We start from the raw sequence: 19,730 nt of genomic DNA, 5'->3' as shown, positions 1-19,730 counted from the left end.
CCCAAAGGGGAATACGATACCAAATGACGCCTTCAGTAAGCTTTTTCTATGTATCTGAGCTCCTCACATATGCATCTGCATGCCTTGCTTCCCAAAAACAACTGCGCAATAGAGGCGCGAAAATGAGGCTCTGCCTATGATTAGAGAAGGCCCCCAGTGAAAAAGGTGTCCAATACAGTGCCTGCCGGTTATTTTACATAATTCCCAAGAATAAAATAACTCCTCAAAGCTATGAAGTATTAAAAATGCTTATAAATCAATCGTTTTAGCCCAGAAAAATGTCTACCAGTCTTTAAAGCCCTTGTGAAGCCCTTTATTCTTATTTAATAAAAATGGCTTACCGGATCCCATAGGGAAAATGACAGCTTCCAGCATTACCAAGTCTTGTTAGAAATGTGTCATACCTCAAGCAGCAAAAGTCTGCTCACTGTTTCCCCCAACTGAAGTTAATTCCTCTCAACAGTCCTGTGTGGAAACAGCCATCGATTTTAGTAACGGTTGCTAAAATCATTTTCCTCTTACAAACAGAAATCTTCATCTCTTTTCTGTTTCAGAGTAAATAGCACATACCAGCACTATTTTAAAATAACAAACTCTTGATTGAAGAATAAAAACTACATTTAAACACCAAAAAACTCTAAGCCATCTCCGTGGAGATGTTGCCTGTACAACGGCAAAGAGAATGACTGGAGAAGGCGGAGCCTAGGAGGGATCATGTGACCAGCTTTGCTGGGCTCTTTGCCATTTCCTGTTGGGGAAGAGAATATCCCACAAGTAAGGATGACGCCGTGGACCGGACACACCTATGTTGGAGAAATAATGACCGTATCGTATGCTTTTGTGTTTCTGATTTGGTAAGACATGCACAACCATAGAAATCTTACATATCATATTACTTTAGGCATTCAAAGATTTTACTAATACATTTTATTGTATCAAATAATATTTTACATTGTTACACATGTCAGATTCATCTTATCACTTTCAGACATGGGACTCCATTTATCAAAGGCCCGACGGATGAGGTTCACTGTCTTGAAACTCGTATACCCAGCCTCGCCCACAGTTAGCATAGCACAATTTGCTGAGGGGGCTGTCAATCATCCCAATCTGATTGGATCCAGATGATTGCTATCCGCCACCTAAAGTGTTTCTGATAGGTTTGAGTAGCAGTGGTCTGAGCGAGCCTGAAACACTAATGCTCCAAAGAAAATGGAGCCCTAGGAATACAATAAAAAGGAATGGCAAGATCAGATGGTGTGAAAGTCAGATGTTATATTCAGTTTCTTCATTATAAATAGAGGAAACAGTGTGTGTGTGTATATATATATATACAAATATATATATATATATATATTTTTTTTTTTTTTATTATATTATTCGGTTTTTTTCTGTGTGTAAAAACATAATAATTATTTTAACTTATATTGATTAGAAAAAAACAAAGGACTAATCAAGAGAGACACTTCACTTTAAATTCTCATGAGCATCTCGGACAGTGCATCCTTGAAAAAGCCGCTAACAGTGGTGAAATATATACTGGAGCACAGAGGAGAAAATGCACCATGAGAGGGAACGATCCGATACTAATTTGAAGCGTTCATACACTTTGCTGTTATACAAAGAACTGTTGCTGGACGTTTTTTTGTTTATGATGAGCAGAGTTCTTTAGGAACGTTACCGCTATTGTAAACTAGAGTAATAGTTGTGTATTCTCCTCCTTTTTTTTTAATGCTTTTTATAAAGTTTTAATAAAGAGATTACTTATAACGCTATATACTTTGAGCTATTTGTAGCTCAGAAGAATGTGAATATATATATATCTACCCTGAGAAGTATAAAAACCATTGTTACGCTATGATTGTTTCTTTTTCCTTCTGTAAGAAACCAAGTCATCCAAGAAGTTTCATGAATAGAAAGGACTTTTTTTAATTTAATTTGATTTTTAGTTATGGTTTGATTTAAGTATTTTATTTAGGTTGCATGCTGTGTGTAATTTAGTTCACATTTTTATTATACAACATATTGATGTAGACAAAAAAAATCAGAACTTGTTATTTTTATAATTATTTAATAAGATAGGACACCTTTAAAAGGTTGTGCTTTAAATGCAAGGATTAAGATGTACTCTCATTTACGTACAACCATTTTGTCACATAAAATGTGTCTTTTTGATACACCTGCATTATAACAAGCAACCAGAATCTTTAACATCAATAAAATGTTATTGCTTCAAGTATAAAAAAAAATGTTAAAATAAAGAGTCAAACAGCTGCCTGTTTTTTGTTTGTTTTATCTTAATGGCAAAACATGCTGTATTGAAATAGATATTTTAATGGAAGTTTGTAGGACATATTTCTTGTAGTCTGTAGAAGACCTTTCAAAATGATTGCAACCACTGTACAGTTGATTTCAGCCACGGTCTTGAGCATGTATTTCCTGATCTCACAATTAACTGTAACCTTTAACATTTTGAATAATTCTTGCAAGTGCAAAGCGTTCAAATGGTAAAACACACTGCTTTAAATAAAATGGTGGACAGGTATGCAGTTCTTATTCTAGAGTAAAAAGTAACTATTTTTTGCACCTATTTGCTCACAATCATAATCACTCTACAAGTTTCCCACAATTTAACAACATATGAATGTGCTTGTCACCAATCTGTCTACTGGTCATATTTTAGATGTGAACCAGATGTAATGTATTCCTGAGACCAAACAGCAACAAGGGAAAGGTGAATCTCTGCAGCACCATGATGGTCAAATTTGTAATAATTATTTTTTACAAGGTTTCATACAAAAAGTTTTTTTTTATCTCTGCACTGTTAGTCTGTAATATATGTGCACTCTATGGGCTTTAATTCTGTTTAACCATCAAACAGATTAATATTTTGCCACTTTGTTGTCTAAACTGGGAAGAATAAAAGCGGCCATTCCACCTTCTTCTGAAATTCATCTATATATAATAACTCAGTCTGGTTGTGACTGACGTTTCAGAGTCTGTGTATAGTCGAGGTCTCATTTCTGGAGATACATCTTGCAATGGCCACATCTCAACCCAGAACAAAGAAGCTGCAAAGACTTTCTGGTTGTTCCTGTTTCCAATAGCAGGTCGATGTTTGTAGTTGTTCCAGAACTGGCAGATCATCTCTTTAAAAGGACGTGTTGTTATTGTGTAAAGAATAGGATTCAGGGCACTGTTAATTGGCAATATGAAGATCACTACCCAGGAACTAATGGATCCTGCCAAAAAAAACAAAATATGATATTTTTATATGTAATATGTAATGGCCTGAACTACAACTTATACACTGACTGTAAACATCATAGGAGGATTCTGAACATTTAACGTAGAATCTGGCTAATACGTTCACAGAAGAATAAAACAAGTAAATGAAGTTCAGTGAATAATAATTGGAGCAGGATTAATTTGTATTACTTAACATTTAATATTTACTTATGAACTGTTTTCAATAACATTTAAATAGCATACTACATTTTATAGTTTTTTTTTTAACAACTTTTCTAATTCAATTTTATATGTGAATATTTTCAATTACATTACTTTGTACCTTTTTTCATAAAAATCCCAAATGGAACAAAAAAAAATATATCTAAAGAAACAAAAGTGATTCATAATTAAGGGATCATTTCAGAAAGAGTTGAAGTACTGGGTAAAGGGGATCAGAGAGAGAGAGAGAAGATAGAAGAAAACAGTAATTTTTATTAACATTGGGAGCTTTTAACAAACATACAAAAATGTTGTTTTGTTGGTATTTCAACTTTCACACCTCCATAAAATGGAACAAAGTCTTAATAAATGATAAATAGCAGCTGTGTGTGAGAGGGCTGAAGTAACTTTATTTATCTCCCCAATCAGGCTTCTAAATTAATGCTTCACATAAACAAAACTCACAAATATAACCAACAATTCATTTGCTACTAAAGCATAGGGTCACTCCATCATTATTCTTAGCCACTGAGTAGCATTTGACACGGTAGATCACCACTTCATCTTACATACACTATTACAACCATTTCATTGTTTGCATCCTACCAATGCAACCTAGAGTCTTCATCAGTGATACCCACATGTGTCTTTCTTGGGTTCCTCTATCTATACATAACCCCTTAGAAACTTACAGTATATGTTTTACACAATTGGACTACACACTGTCTCTCTGCAATTTTGTCCTTACTCTACCTACAGTTCATTATATATAAAAACCTACAGTTCATTATATATAAAAACAGAGCATCTACTTATTGCCGACCTTCACAACATGTCCCACCCCAGAATTTACAGTGGAGCGTTCTTTAATCACCAGTTCTAAACAAGTCAGCAGTAATGTTTACTAGTACCTATAACTGCATATTTTGACACTTTAATCTAAGTATCACCTCTAAAATGTGCCCATTCCTCCCATAAAAAAACATCAATATGTTAATTTGCTTACTTACCTTGTCTCATATTGACTACTGCAACCTAATCCTTATTATGTTAGTTATACTCTAATCTTTGCTTTGTAAAAAGCTCTTACAGGTATACATGTTTGTATTCTCTGAATAAAGCAAATAGGGGCTTGTATTACTGTTTCTTTATGTTGTAAATAATTACCTTATAGCATGAAATTCTACCCTTTAGAAACCTGTATACCTAATGCATTCATGGGCAGTATAAAGACCTCTGCTGGAGGCTCTATTACCATAAGCTACAGATATAAAAAATACTATCCCCATTTCCTGTGGAGCTATAGAGGTGGCCCCTTACCTGTATATATCCCAGAGATTCCCAAACATTGTGTGATATATCGAAACACAAAGAGGCACCAACATGTGTGTATCAATAGTATATGATCACCGCGCATACAGAGTAATTAAGCACAGGATACTCACATTTTGGAAGAGCACACCAATGTGCTTGTAGACACAGGCTGGTTATTATAGCTAACCAGCTGGCTATTCCCGGTCTCTGTACTGGAACCCCAGCGGTCCGTTTGTCTGGTAGTGACACGCTCACACAAGGAAGGTTGAAAACAGCGGTGTCAACAAGCAATACTTTATTGCAAAACGACTAAAAGCAGACACCTTAAAAACATTCCTATTCGGAGAGCATGTGAAACAATGTTATACTTTTGCTACGCGTTTCTCGGCTCTTGGGCCGTTTCATCAGGCATAAATCCCAATTGTACTTTAACCGGCTTTTATTGCCGCTCACTACCAAACAATTGTTAGCTCCTCCCCTGCTGGGAGTGGACTCTAGAGCCAATCACTGTTCTCCTAGTCGTGGGTGTGTATAGACATTTACACCAATGTGGCAACTTGTCAGCTCTTGCATATATTAAAAATGATAAAAAGCCATCAGAAACAAAGCCATCAGAAACAAATCTCTAAATCAAAAAATAAGCCATAAGGGGTCCCATAGATGTGGAAAGACCAGATGCTTCATGTGCAAGTATATAACGCATGGTTTCAAAAATATTAAGTCTAATGTTACTGGGGAAACATTCCAAATTGGAGAATATTTGACTTGTGGTTCCTCATTTGTGATTTATGTCCTAACCTGCAAGTGCGGACTCCAATATTTGGGGCGCACGACACGCAATATACGGACCAGGTGGAGTGAACGTTTTCGCAATATCAGGAACAAATCACTCGAAAATAGTGTATCTAGACACCAGGTTCATGAACATAATGGGGAAAGTTGTAACTTTCGAATCACCCCACTAGAATGTATCCCAGGGTCCAACAAATATAATAGATTTATTAAGTTAAGACGAAGGGAAACTTTCTGGATCTACAAATTTGGTACACTTTTTCCAGCAGGGCTTAATGAAGTAATAGAAACTGCTGCCTTTTAATATCATTTAAGTACATATGAATCTAGTCATCCAATATCAACGTATCAGAGTAGATAAGGTGTTTGGTTTTTATGATGTTATGATGTTTTTTATGTATTAATGTTTTTATCTTATATGAATTTTTTTAAGATATTTTATTATCTGTATATCAGTATTATTATTATTATGTATTTCAGTCCCATGTCCTCCTATATGCCAATCATCATGTTAGCTCCCTTAGCATATAGCACATATCCCATATCTATATGATGATGTGGTATTGGTGGGTAGAGATGATTGATTATCCTAACCACATTTTTAATTTTTTTAAATTTCTTTTTACTTACACAGACATATATATATTTTTACCTATGTATATATTTGACGCATCCCCCTCTTGTAATTTGTTTGAGTGTCCCATTCTCATTATAATATTTTTCATAACCTTCAGAAATTATATCTATTATCATTTTTATTTCACTTCATCCAACACAATATATTCCATCTCACTTACTGTATATAGGCACTAAGCACTTAATTCACCCTATACTATGTACACATCACTTCACATTGATATTCTCATATAGTAGTATATGTCTGTCACAATCACTAGATTAGTTTCACATTTAGCACTTACACAGAGTACATAACTCTTCTCTCTCTATATATATAAGCACTAATTATTTGGAGCTCTCTGATATTAGTCACAGAATTGTATCATCATTACCTATTTTGTCAATATCTAAATAGGTTTCACAAATACTATTCACATTATTATTTAATATAGAAACGCCATGTTTTTAATTTTAGTTTCATGTTGTATTCACTAGTCTTATAGCATTCACTCACATCAGAATTGTTCCGTATTGTATGTTGAATGCGGTCATTACCCATCAATTCATTTATTAAATAATACATTATTTTTCATGATATTAAGATTATTCTTACATTTATTTAGATTAACACTAATAGTGGATTATCTATTTGGTTTACAGACAATTCAGCGTTTCGATTAATTATAAATATAACTTTTTTAGCTTTAGCAGCTCTAAGCTTTTAATTATTTATTCGAGACACTCAAACAAAAGTTCACTCATTTATGTTATTATTTTTAATGTATGCAAGAGCTGACAAGTCGCCATATTGGTGTAAATGTCTATACACACCCATGACTAGGAGGACAGTGATTGGCTCTAGAGTCCACTCCCAGCAGGGGAGGAGCTAACAATTGTTTGGTAGTGAGCGGCAATAAAAGCCGGTTAAAGTACAATTGGGATTTATGCCTGATGAAACGGCCCAAGAGCCGAGAAACGCGTAGTGAAAGTATAACATTGTTTCACATGCTCTCCGAATAGGAATGTTTTTAAGGTGTCTGCTTTTAGTTGTTTTGCAAAAAAGTATTGCTTATTGACACCGCTGTTTTCAAACTTCCTTGTGTGAGCGTGTTACTACCAGACAAACGGACCGTTGGGGTTCCAGTACAGAGACTGGGAATAGCCAGCTGGTTAGCTGTAATAACCAGCCCGTATCTACAAGCACATTGGTGTGCTCTTCCAAAATGTGAGTACCCTGTGCTTAATTACTCTGTATGCGTGCTGATACACACATGTTGGCGCCTCTTTGTGTTTGGATATATTACAGAAAGTCTACCTGCTAAGGAGAAAAGGAGAGTGCTGCCTACCACATACATGGTGAAATTTGTCTGCGGGAATCTCCATCTTACCGCTCACTATCTGAACTTTATCTAAAGGACTCTTTCTCATATTATAGATGTGCAAATGTTTTATGAAGTTTATTGAGAATCCTCAATCCATTAGCTTATTTGATATATTGATTGTTCTGCTTTGTTTTTATTTTTAGAACTGTGACATTACATTTTAAGGTATAGCGCCCTCTTGTGATTTATTATCACTGTTTTTTTCCCTCAAACATTGTGTGAGCTGTGTATAGGCAAATTTAGTATAATTTATGTGAGATTAATGAGATTAAGGGGTATGGAAGTCAACATCATTCATGCATTTTTTTAAATAAAGATTTCACTTTAATTCTATTATCAATTTTACTTTGTTCCCTTGGTATCCTTGGTGAAAAGCATACCTAAATGGGCTTAGGAACAGCAATGCAACACTGGGAGCCTCTTCTCATTGGCTCATCAGATGTGTTTAGCTAGGTCTCAATAGTATATTGCTGCTCTGGAGCTGACATCAACTATGTATTTATCCCCTTTTACATAGTTAAACACATAAGTATATGCAAACAACAGCGCATTACAGCATTTAATTTTTCTACTTGTATGTCCCTTTAATAGTTTTGGTCAGATTTTAATTCAGAGACTATAGAGTAGCTTTAGCCCATATAGCATATTCAATTATTTACGGTCTTTACTAGCTATGCTGTTTCTCCATCCAGTAGGTATTTAATTTACTTATACAAACATCTCCTATACTTTTATTCATTTCTAAAGTTCATCATTTTGGAACAGATATTGTCACATATGAGAACACTGTGTAGTGTCTAATATCTGGATGGCAACACTACATGCATAATGTGTCACATTGTGTATTCAGCTCTATGAAATATAATGGTGCTTTACTAATAAATAATAATAACTGATCCTGCAGAAGTCATATAGTGGCCATGCAACTTCCAGCCAATCACCAAGTACCATTCCAAAGCCTCCCAGTGATGAGTAAGATGTTAAGTTGTTACATATTTCAGGAAAGGAATATCTCATGGTAAAACAATGACACTTTACCATTACCTTTATAAATGGTAAAGAATCATGAGTAACAACACATTGATTGGGAAATAATGCGTAATGCAAAATAAAAGTGTGCATGCAAAGTGATATGTAGGATAGATTAGTGACTGAGGGTCTGATTCTTATGGATAGATTTCAGATAATTCAAATTAGTGAGGAAGGGATCCAGAATCAAAGCGAATACTAAAAGGGATCTGAAGCTTTGTTTATACGTTTAACTATTTCAGTTAACAATATAGACATTGTAATGTATTATTCACATGCATTTTAGTACCATACACTTACAATACTCTCTATACCAATTTACCAGAATGTGCTAGAAACCATATGTCCTTGTCTAGATTCCTATCTGTCTGTCAGTCTCTGTCTAGCTACTTTTCTTTTATCTGCCACTGTCCATCTATCTTTGTGTCTGTCACTAAGATTGCCTGATGCTCTTAACAAATATACTGGATGACATGTTGGTGACTGGGCACGGGTGGTATTTGTGGTCTCACAATTGTACTGCCTCAAAGCACTGTCTCTCTTTCTCTCTCTTATGTAATGGTAAAACATACCTGGTATTTCCACTTGCATCAAAGAGAGAAGTTTGAGTATAAATATAGGTATCCAGCAGAGAGCGTCCGTGAACACAATGAAGAAGAAACGCTTTGCGAGGGTCATTTCTTTCTTTATGTGATTGTGTATTTCAGTAGCCATTATTGCAGTTTGGTGAATACTGTAAAACATACTGCTGTAGGAAAACACAATGATGATAAACGCTACCAAATTCACACCTGTTGATATAATAAAAAAAAGTCACCAATGTTTGTAAAAGTATCATTATTATTATTTTACTTTTGCAGAAACAAGTTACTTTGTAAGAATCAAGAGAAAAGGAAACTCTCATTCCCTGCTCGCATTAAAATTGCATGTTTATAAAGTTTTTATTAAATAAATATAAGTGGATCTTACCTCATATTTTTCATGTTGTTAAAGTAATGGTAAATCCTAGCATTTGTGAAATGCTAGGTTTTACCATTGTAACAAATAAAGGGGACTTTCATTCATGAAGTATAAAATACTTCATGCTGAAAGCTCTTTTATTTGTTCCAAGGCAGCCCACCGGCAGAACGCTATTTTCGCTATTTGGCTGAGAGGTGACGTTTCCACCTCTTAGCCAATAGCCGTACAGGAAATATGCGGGTGCCAAGCCAAATAGCCGTACAGGAAATATGCGGTGCCAAGCCAAATAGCGAAAATAGCGTTCTGACAGTGGGCTGCCTTAGTAGCTCAGTGCGGTGATCGTCGTTATTTTATACTTCATGAATGAAAGTCCCCTTTATTTGTTTCAATGGTCAATCCTAGAGTGTCACAAATGCTAGTATTTACCATGACTTTAAGCTACAAAATAAACATCCATTTGCAAGCACTGTTTTACATTTTACAAAATAGTGTCCCACTTCCTGATGGAGATTTTAATGATGGAGATTTCTGATCTTCTGAGTATATATTTTTCACAGAGGAAATACTTTTGTAGCATGACATTTTTATTTTTTTATTCATGACATAAGATGTCCTATTGTATAGGATTTATGTTTTCTTTACACTTATGAGTCTGGATAATAAGAATATACTGTTCTCACAAATTCTAATAGCAAGTTAACCATTTGCAAAATCCCTGATCCATACATATTTTCTATAATGACACATGAGTTATAATGGAGAGAAAATCAATAAGAATATGTAGATAATAGGACAGCAATGATACTGAATATCTTAGTTTATACACCTAATACACTTTTAGGAACTTTTCCACAGGTTTCACTTTTTTTTGTGTGGCAAAACCCTGTTCTGTCATGCATTCTGACATGATGAATCTTTAATAATTTGCATGGTAAAACACCTGTCTCATGAGTCATTTGATCTATCTGCTATATCTATATATATATATATAGTATATATATATATATATATATATCCAGCACTACGGAATTTTGTGATGCTATACAAATAAATGATAATAAAATATATATATATATGTTATTGGTAAAGTCAGATATTGGGTAAGTCTAGGATTACCCTGGTAAAACGGACATTACCCAAGCAGCTGTGGGTATTATTATTATTATCAGGTATTTGTAGAGCGCCAACAGATTCCGCAGCGCTGTAAACATAGTCAGTGTACAGGATAGCTTTTGTAGGGGTCAAGTGGGTAGAGGGCCCTGCCGAGAGTTTCACTGTTGTAGTCGGCTCTTATGAAGCGATCTGTAAACAGCTGGGCCCATAGGCTTACATTCTAAGGGGTTCAAGGGGAAGGCAATGGAGTTGGGAAAGGTTAGTGTTGGTTGTATGCATCCCTGAATAGTAGAGTTTTTAGGGAGTGCTTGAAGCTGTTAAAACTGGGGGAGAGTCTTATGGAGCGAGGCAGGGAATTCCACAAGATGGGGGCAAGTCTGGAGAAGTCCTATAAATGGGAATGTGAGGAAGTAACAAGAGAGGAGGAGAGGAGGAGATCCTGAGCTGATCAAAGGGGACGGGAGGGAGAGTATCTAGAGACAAGTTCTGAGATGTAGGGGGGAGCAGTGCAGTTGAGAGCTTTATATGTCAGGGTGAGGATTTTATGTTTAATCCTAGAGGCAAGAGGAAGCCAGTGAAGGGATTGGCAGAGAGGTGCAGCAGATGAAGAGCGACGATTAAGGAAGATGAGGCTGACAGAGGCATTTATAATGGATTGTAAAGGAGCTATGCGGCAGCTAGGTAGACCAGAGAGGACGGAGTTGCAGTAGTTGAAGCGGGAAAGGATGAGAGAGTGGATTAAAATCTTGGTTGTATCTTGTGTAAGGAAATGTCTAATTTTAGCTATGTTTTTAAGGTGGAAGCGGCAGCCTTTAGCCAAGGACTGAATGTGAGGAGTGAAGGAAAGATCTGAGTCAAGTGTGACCCCAAGACATTGGGCATGCGGGGTAGGGGTAATGATGGAGTTATCAACGGTTATAGAAATTTTGGGGGTGGAGACATTGGAAGAAGGGGGAAAAATAAGGAGTTCAGTTTTGGAGAGATTTAGCTTAAGGTAGTGAGAGGACATCAAAGATGAGATGTGAGAAAGACAGTTAGTGACATGGGTTAGTAAGGAAGGAGGTAGGTCTGGTGCAGAGAGGTAGATTTGGGTGTCATCGGCATACAAATGGTATTGAAACCCATGGGACTTTATTAAGGAACTTAGTGACGATGTGTAGATTGAAAAGAGAAGGGGACCAAGGACAGAGCCTTGAGGTACCCCAACAGAAAGTGGTAACGGGGCAGAGGATGCTCCGGAGAAGGCTACACTAAGGGGCCCATTTATCAAGCTCCGAACGGAGCTTGTGGGCCTCTGTTTCTGGCGAGTCTTCAGACTCCCCAGAAACACAAATTATGAAGCAGCAGTCTAAAGACCGCTGCTCCATAACCTGTCCGCTTGCTCTGAGCAGGCGGATAGACATCGCCGGAAATCAACCCGATCGAGTACGGCTGATTGGCCGTGAATCAGCAGGGGGCGGCGTTGCACCAGCAGCTTTTTTGAGCTGCTGGTGCAATGTTAAATGCGGAGAGCGTATTGCTCTCCGCATTTAGCAAGGTGTTGCGGACCTGATCCGCACTGTCGAATCAGGTCAGCAACACCTTTGATAAATAGGGGCCAAAATGTACGGTTAGTCAGATAGGAAGAGAACCACGAGAGAGCTGTGTCACAGATGCTGAAGGATTGAAGGGTTTGGAGCAGAAGAGGGTGGTCAACAGTGTCAAAGGCTGCAGACAGGTCAAGGAGGATAAGCAGAGAGAAGTGGCCTTTGGATTTTGCTGTAAGTAGGTCATTGGTAACCTTGACAATTGCTGTCTCTGTAGAGTGATGGGAACTAAATCCAGATTGCAGTGGGTCAAGAAGAGAGTTTAGTGTAAGGAAATGGGATAGACGTGCATAAACTAGCTTTTCGAGGAGCTTTGAGGCAAGAGGGAGTAGGGAAATAGGGCGGTAATTGGAAGGGGAGGTTGGATTGAGGGAAGGTTTTTTGAGGATAGGTGTGACGAGTGCATGTTTTAGAGAAATATAGCAGTGCTGAGGGAGAGGTTGAAAATGTGTGTGAGTATGGGGGTGAGGGTAGAAGAGAGGGAGGGGAGTAGCTGTGAGGGGAAGGGGTCGAGGGGACAGGTAGTGAGGTGGGAGGACAGTATAAGGGCAGAAACTTCATCCTCATTAACGGGCAAAAGAGCTGCATTTTTGGATATTTGGGTTTTGGGTGAGCTTTTGAGGGGGTGGGAGATTGGAAGTATGTTGAGAGCTGATTTCACTTCTGATGGGTAAAGCCTGATGTAAGATCATAAATCCCCTCAGAGTGCATGTGCTTCATCAAGTGACTGCATCAAACATATATACGATGCACTGCAATTCTCCCATCATCACTATCTTTGTCTCCATCTGGCGGGGTTTAAGGGGGACCTCTTCAACCCCCCAGGTGAAGCAAAAAATAGTAAAGATGCGGGAATTACAGTACATCAGGCTTTACCCACAGTCACTTGGGTAATATCCGTTTTACCCGGATATCTGACTTAACCACCGTAACATATATATATATATATATATATACAGTATATATATATATATATATATATATATATATAAAACATTCAAAAGAGTATGGATTCTAAATTGAGTCAGAAGAAAAAATGGGGTTTATTTAGCAGCGCTAAAAAAAGCTAGGAAATGATGATACCAATCTAATTTATGTTTTATACAATCTAGTTTATTTAAAAATTCTTATAACACATAAAAACAACAGCAAATGCTTTTCCTAATTAATAAAGGGACGTCTCCCTTATACAACACTTATAAAAACAGACTAGAACCATATAATCCTAGAATTCCAGGTATAAAGGAATTAATTCTATAGATAACATATGGCAAGCAACACATTTCTAAGATAAATGGTGAATTAAATATTTAAAAGGCACAAATGTATCAGTCCTAACAGTTTTACAGTTCTTCAGTAACAAATACAGTTATAAAGTTACACAGTTACTTTCCTTGGACATATAATTGGCTCAGGTGTGCTGGATAGTTAAAAAGGCAAAAAACAGCCAATATTCTGATTTAGGCGCCAATGCACATGCCATAAGGGAAAATTATTCTAAATTGAGTCAAACATTTAACTCATCTGAATCGCTTAGAAATTAAAGGGACAGTCTACTCCAGAATTTTTATGGTTTAAAAAGATAGATAGTCCCTTTATTACCCATTCTCCAGTTTTGCATAACCAGCACAACTACCTTAAAACGCTTTTCATCTCTGTGATTACCTTGTATCTAAGCCTCTGCAGACTGCCCCCTTATCTCATTTTTTTGACTCTGTATGACACACAGGACTTGTTTTTTTTTTATTATTTTCATTTTACTTTCATAATATTTTCTTTTTTCTTTTCATGACAGGTGCCTCACCTAACTGCATGTCCCTGTTACATGTATCATAACATGAGAATTATTTTCTAAACCCAACAGTCAAAACTTTTGTTGTTCTATAATTGTATAAGGTAAACTTTCTAAAATAAGCACAAATGAAGAATAATTAAGTGTTCTTCTATAGAAATAAGCAATTAAAAATTAAAAGAAAAAAACAAACAAACAGTTTTATGCATAAAATGAGTAGTTATAAAAGAGTTAAGTAAACAAAGGCTTCACTTGCAGCCAGGGGGCTTATCTTAATGCAGGCAAGAGCTTTTGGAGGCCTCTTGCACTTTTGATGTTAACATCTCAGGGAATTATTTCATATTTTTATAGATCTTTTTAAGCTTTCATAACATGTTGCAAAAATGTAGAGAAAGCACTTTGAGATATTCTGTCACCACATTGTTGCAATAAAATGCATGCAGTTTAGTAGTTTGACTAACCTAGGAATAGCATGGCTACATTTTGGGCGAGATTACATAGGAGGCGCAGGTTTCAGTGCAACTGCTGAAACCTGCGTCATCCGTAAGTTCACCTTGCACATCGGGTGAATCACATATACGGCACTGTCAGATCATAAACTGCCGTAAGTCAGGTAAACTGGCGATGTTCAGAAATATGTGCAAATACACATTTCTGGAGTCACCAGTGACTTATGGCAGTTTATAAACTGTCGGCGCATAAGTAAAAAACAAATGATTTTTACATCGCTCATAAAAGTCTAACCCGCCTCCCAAAAATGGACCCGACTTGTCAAAACCCCTATATCTGCCATCTCCCCACATCGCAACTAATAATAAAAGTGATTAATCCCCCACAATGTATTATACCTAATTAAACTATTAACCCCTAATCCGCCATCCCTCCACAGCGCAATAAACCTAATAAATGTATTAGCCCCTAAACCGCCACCCCCACAATGCAATAAACCTAATTAACCCCTAATCCGCTTTCCCCCACAACGCAATAAACCTAATAAATGTATTAACCACTAAACCGCTACCCCACATTGCAATAATCCTAATTAACCCCTAAACCGCCATCCCCCCACAATGCAAAGAACTAATCTTATAATTAAGCCCCCTTACCTAACACCCCCTAAATTAACCCTAATTACATAAAATAAAAAAATACTAAGTTAAAATTAAAATAAAAAAATCCTAACATTAAAACCCCCCAACTAAGATTAAATTAAAATAAAAGTCTAATATTACCAAAAATAAAAAAGTCTAAAATTACAGAAAAAAATAAACCAAATTATCAAAAATAAATAATTTAAACCTAATCTAATACCCCTATAAAAAATAAAAAAGCCCCCCAAAATAAAAACACCCCTAATCTAACACAAAACTACCACTAGCCTTTAAAATTGCCTTTTTTACATAACAAATGCAAATAAGGCACATAATTCCTTGAAATTAATAGTAAAAACGAAATAAACAAAAACATCAAACATATTACAGTGTTTCATATTCTATATAAGTTAACCGAGACAATATCTCCAAGGCCCTTACTAATACGAGACATGAAATCAATTATACAAGTAGCTTATTACCTTAGAACGGTCCCGTTACAATTCAAGTTATACAGTGTAAAGCCAACTCTTTCCCCCAGTTTCTATACATACTTGTGTCTCCTATTAATGGTGCCAATATTTGTTTCTGTATTGAAATCTCTAACGTTTTAATAAAACTATGCCATTTTAGAATGCCATTTTCTATTCTTTGTTCTCTTTCATACAGAACATTGAACACTTCAATAGACACTTGTTCTTTTAGAGTTTCTAAAATATCTTTAATACTAGGAGTGCTAGATGCAAGCCAAGATTTCTAAATGCATTTTCTTGTCAGCATTATCACTATTATCAAAAAAATTCAAATTCCTTTTTTGCTGAAATATTCCCCAAAGTTATAACATTTCTGAAGTTTAGTTGCACACTAATTTTCAACACTTTAGACACCCAAAAACTGATTTTAGCCCAGAGTTGTTTGATCTTTGGGCACTCCCATAAGTAGTGTATAAGATTTGGGTTCTCCAAGTTACACTTAATGCATTCGTTCTTACACTTTAACCACCTACTGGCAATCCTTGGGGTCACATAAAATGTATGTACTATTTTAATTTGTGATTCCCTAAGGTGTGCATCACATTTATGTAAATCTTCTAAAGAGACCCCTCCATCTACCTCTTTATTCCAGGCCTCTCTAAGTTTAGACATAATCTTGCCCTTATTTGAGTCCAGCAGAGCTTCGTAAATCAGAGAATAAGTATACTTCCCTTTCTTGAATAGTTTTAGCCAAGCAGTTGCCTTCCCATACAGTGGGATACCTTTGTGATAGCTCCTTAATATAATGAGTAAATTGATAATAGGCAAAATAATGAGAATCTGGTATCTGTATCTTACGTTGTAACTCTTCAAAGGATATTATTTTTCTTTGTGATATATTTATTAAATCTCCTATTGGTTTTATCTGTGCTTTATTCCACACTTTAAAATAGCCAGAGGTCTTACCTAATAAAAAACATGGACCTAGATTTGGAGTTTGGCGTTAGCCGTGAAAACCAGCGTTAGAGGCTCCTAACGCTGGTTTTAGGCGTTAACCCTAACCAGTGTTAGGGTTAGACTTAGCTTTAGGGGTTAATACATTTATTAGAATAGCGGTGAGCTCCGGTCGACAGATTAGGGGTTAATAATTGAAGTTAGGTGTCGGTGATGTTAGGGAGGGCAGATTAGGGGTTAATACTATTTATTATAGGGTTAGTGAGGCGGATTAGGGGATAATAACTTTATTATAGTAGCGCTCAGGTCCGGTCGGCAGATTAGGGGTTAATAAGTGTAGGCAGGTGGAGGCGACGTTGAGGGGGGCAGATTAGGGGTTAATAAATATAATATAGGGGTCGGCGGTGTTAGGGGCAGCAGATTAGGGGTACATAAGGATAATGTAGGTGGCGGCGCTTTGCGGTCGGCAGATTAGGGGTTAATAAGTGTAGGCAGGTGGAGGCGACGTTGTGGGGGGCAGATTAGGGGTTAATAAATATAATATAGGGGTCGGCGATGTTAGGGCCGCAGATTAGGGGTACATAAGGATAATGTAAGTAGCGGCGGTTTACGGAGCGGCAGATTAGGGGTTAATAATAATATGCAGGGGTCAGCGATAGCGGGGGCGGCAGATTAGGGGTTAATAAGTGTAAGGTTAGGGGTGTTTAGACTCGGGGTACATGTTAAAGTGTTAGGTGCAGACGTAGGAAGTGTTTCCCCATAGCAAACAATGGGGCTGCGTTAGGAGCTTAACGCGGCTTTTTTGCAGGTGTTAGGTTTTTTTTCAGCTCAAACAGCCCCATTGTTTCCTATGGGAGAATCGTGCACGAGCACGTTTTTGAGGCTGGCCGCTTGCGTAAGCAACTCTGGTATCGAGAGTTGAAGCTGCGTTAAAAATGCTCTACGCTCCTTTTTTGGAGCCTAACGCAGCCTTTATGTGGACTCTCAATACCAGAGTTATTTTTATGCTGCGGCCAGAAAAAAGCCGGCGTTAGTTTTTCGGGTCGTTACCGACAAAACTCCAAATCTAGCCGATGGATTCCCCCTTATGGGTAGAAATAGTGAATGATACTGCTGGGCCCCCATAATCTTATGGACTTTATGCCATGCCCCTAGTACGTTCTCTCTCATACATGATGTTATTTCTAATTACAGGTAAAATATCATTCAATTGTTGATGTAACAGAAAGGATAGTGCTATATCCTCTAGAATAGATGAATTCAGTGACTCGACATAAAACTGCTCTGTACCTAGGAGCAAATCTACTGCTTCCTTTGTCAGCGCTGCAAGGTTATAGTAATAAATATCTAGAATGCCTAATTCGCCGTTTTCCCTCTTTATCTGAAGTTTTTTTTAAACCAATTCATATTTTTTTCTCTTCCCATAGGAAGGAATTAAACATCTTATTAATTCTAACAATATCAGTTTGGGAATCATAATCGGAATCATATTCATTGAGTATAGTAATTTCGGGATCATCATTTTAATTAAATGCGCTCTACCTGTTAATGAAATGGGTAATCCTTTCAAGCGCTTTAAGTTTTGTTTATTTTATACCATTCTTGTGGAATACTGGAGATGTTAATGCCCAAATATGTTAAATATCTTCAATAAATGGTAGCTTCTCAACTTTTATTTCTTTGTTTTTATTAAGCCAAAGAATCTCTGAGTTGTTCTCATTAATTTTATAGCCTGAAAGCTGCCCAAAGATCTTAACCACTTGCAATATGTCTTTCAAATGCAGTTCTGGATCTTGTAAGAAAAGCAGCATATCATCCACGTAAATCGCAAGATTGAAAATTGTCTCATTCAGTTTAAAGCCGAAGATGATTTTGCGGAGTTTGGCAGCCAAAGGTTCCAATGCTAAGTTAAATAGAAGGGGAGACATGGGACATCCCTTTCTCGTTCCTCTTTCTAAGATAAACCTTGATTAAGTAACCAAAAGTGATTAACAATGTATAATACTTTCCTCATGTTTTATGCTGAAGACCTTGCTTGTGCAAAACCTGTAAGGGTAGTTTTTTTTTTGTAAATGTTAGTGGTCTTTTTTTTGTAATGCAGGCTTTTTATTTTTTGCAGTGTAAGTTTTTTATTTTTTGTAATGTATTTTTTTTAAAAGTAATTGTAGTTAATTTATGGGTATTTTAATTGGGGCTAAGGGGGTGTTAGGTTAGGGGGTTTAGATGTTAATTACATTGCGTTGTGAGGGGATGGCTGTTTAGGGGTTAATAGCTTATTTAGTTAGTTTGCGATCTGGGGGGTGGTGGTTCAGGGGTTAATAGTTTATTTAGTTAGTTTGCAATGTGGGGGATGGCGGTTATGGGTTAATAGTTTAGTTAGTTGGTGATGTGGGTGGATTGGGTTTTAGGGGTTATTAGTTTATTTAGTTAGTTTGCGATATGGGGGGATGGTGGTTTAGGGGCTAATAGTTTATTTAGTTTGTGATGTGGGGGGATGGAGTTTTAGGGGTCAACAGTTTATTTAGTTTGTGATGCAGGGGGATGGCAGTTTAGGGGTTATTAGTTTTACTTTGAGTTGGCAATGTGGGGGGAAAGCGGTTTAGGGGTTAATAGTGTAGTTTATGCGTGTAAGTGTACTTTATAATGTAATTTTGTTGAGTTTTGTGCAACTTTTTATTTCCGTAAAACAGTTTACCAGGGCTCTTAGATCGAAGTAAGGATTGAAGGGGATAAGACTATTGTGCTAGCACAATTGCGATTTCTCGCGACTTGTAATATCAGCGGGAGAAAAATGGATTGCGAAATCGCGATTGCGCTAGCACCAAATCCGTTGAGCCTCACTTGTAATCTAGCCCTTTATGTTTAAAGTCATATAAAAAATCAATTTATCTTTATTATGGCAAATGAGTTTTTGTAATGGAAATGAAATGAAACTCCTCTTTCCATTTCAGTCTAAGTGATTTTGTTATAGTATTCAAAGCTACAGCCAGAGCCATGTTTTCCAGGCCTGTATGATCTATTTATTTTATAAATGCATCCTTGTGCTTTTAATGCATGTGGAAGGGTGCTGTCAATTTTGAGCTGAGGTCAGGTGTGTGGGGAGCTTGCTTTGTGAGGTGGTTGTACTGTTCCTACAATTGCTCTGGGGCAGGACACTGTTTTTTTAGGCATTATGG

At 36.8% G+C, this 19,730-nt stretch overlaps 1 protein-coding gene across 1 annotated transcript in view; it reads right to left on the bottom strand.

Moving 5' to 3' along the window:
* Nucleotides 1-2,051: 2,051 nt before the first annotated feature.
* Nucleotides 2,052-19,730, bottom strand: part of RXFP1 (relaxin family peptide receptor 1) — a 509,714-nt gene continuing 492,035 nt past the window's right edge. Inside the window, exons 16-17 of the mRNA XM_053700228.1 lie at nucleotides 9,158-9,376; nucleotides 2,052-3,242 (exon numbers count right to left, since the gene is read on the bottom strand). Coding sequence (XP_053556203.1) covers nucleotides 2,956-3,242; nucleotides 9,158-9,376 — 506 coding nt within the window. The 3' untranslated portion in view covers nucleotides 2,052-2,955. The remainder of the gene's footprint in view (nucleotides 3,243-9,157; nucleotides 9,377-19,730) is intronic.

The sequence above is a fragment of the Bombina bombina genome, chromosome 2 (genome assembly GCF_027579735.1).
Source record: "Bombina bombina isolate aBomBom1 chromosome 2, aBomBom1.pri, whole genome shotgun sequence".
NCBI classification, from domain to species: domain Eukaryota; kingdom Metazoa; phylum Chordata; class Amphibia; order Anura; family Bombinatoridae; genus Bombina; species Bombina bombina.
This window is presented reverse-complemented; position numbering and strand designations above follow the sequence as displayed.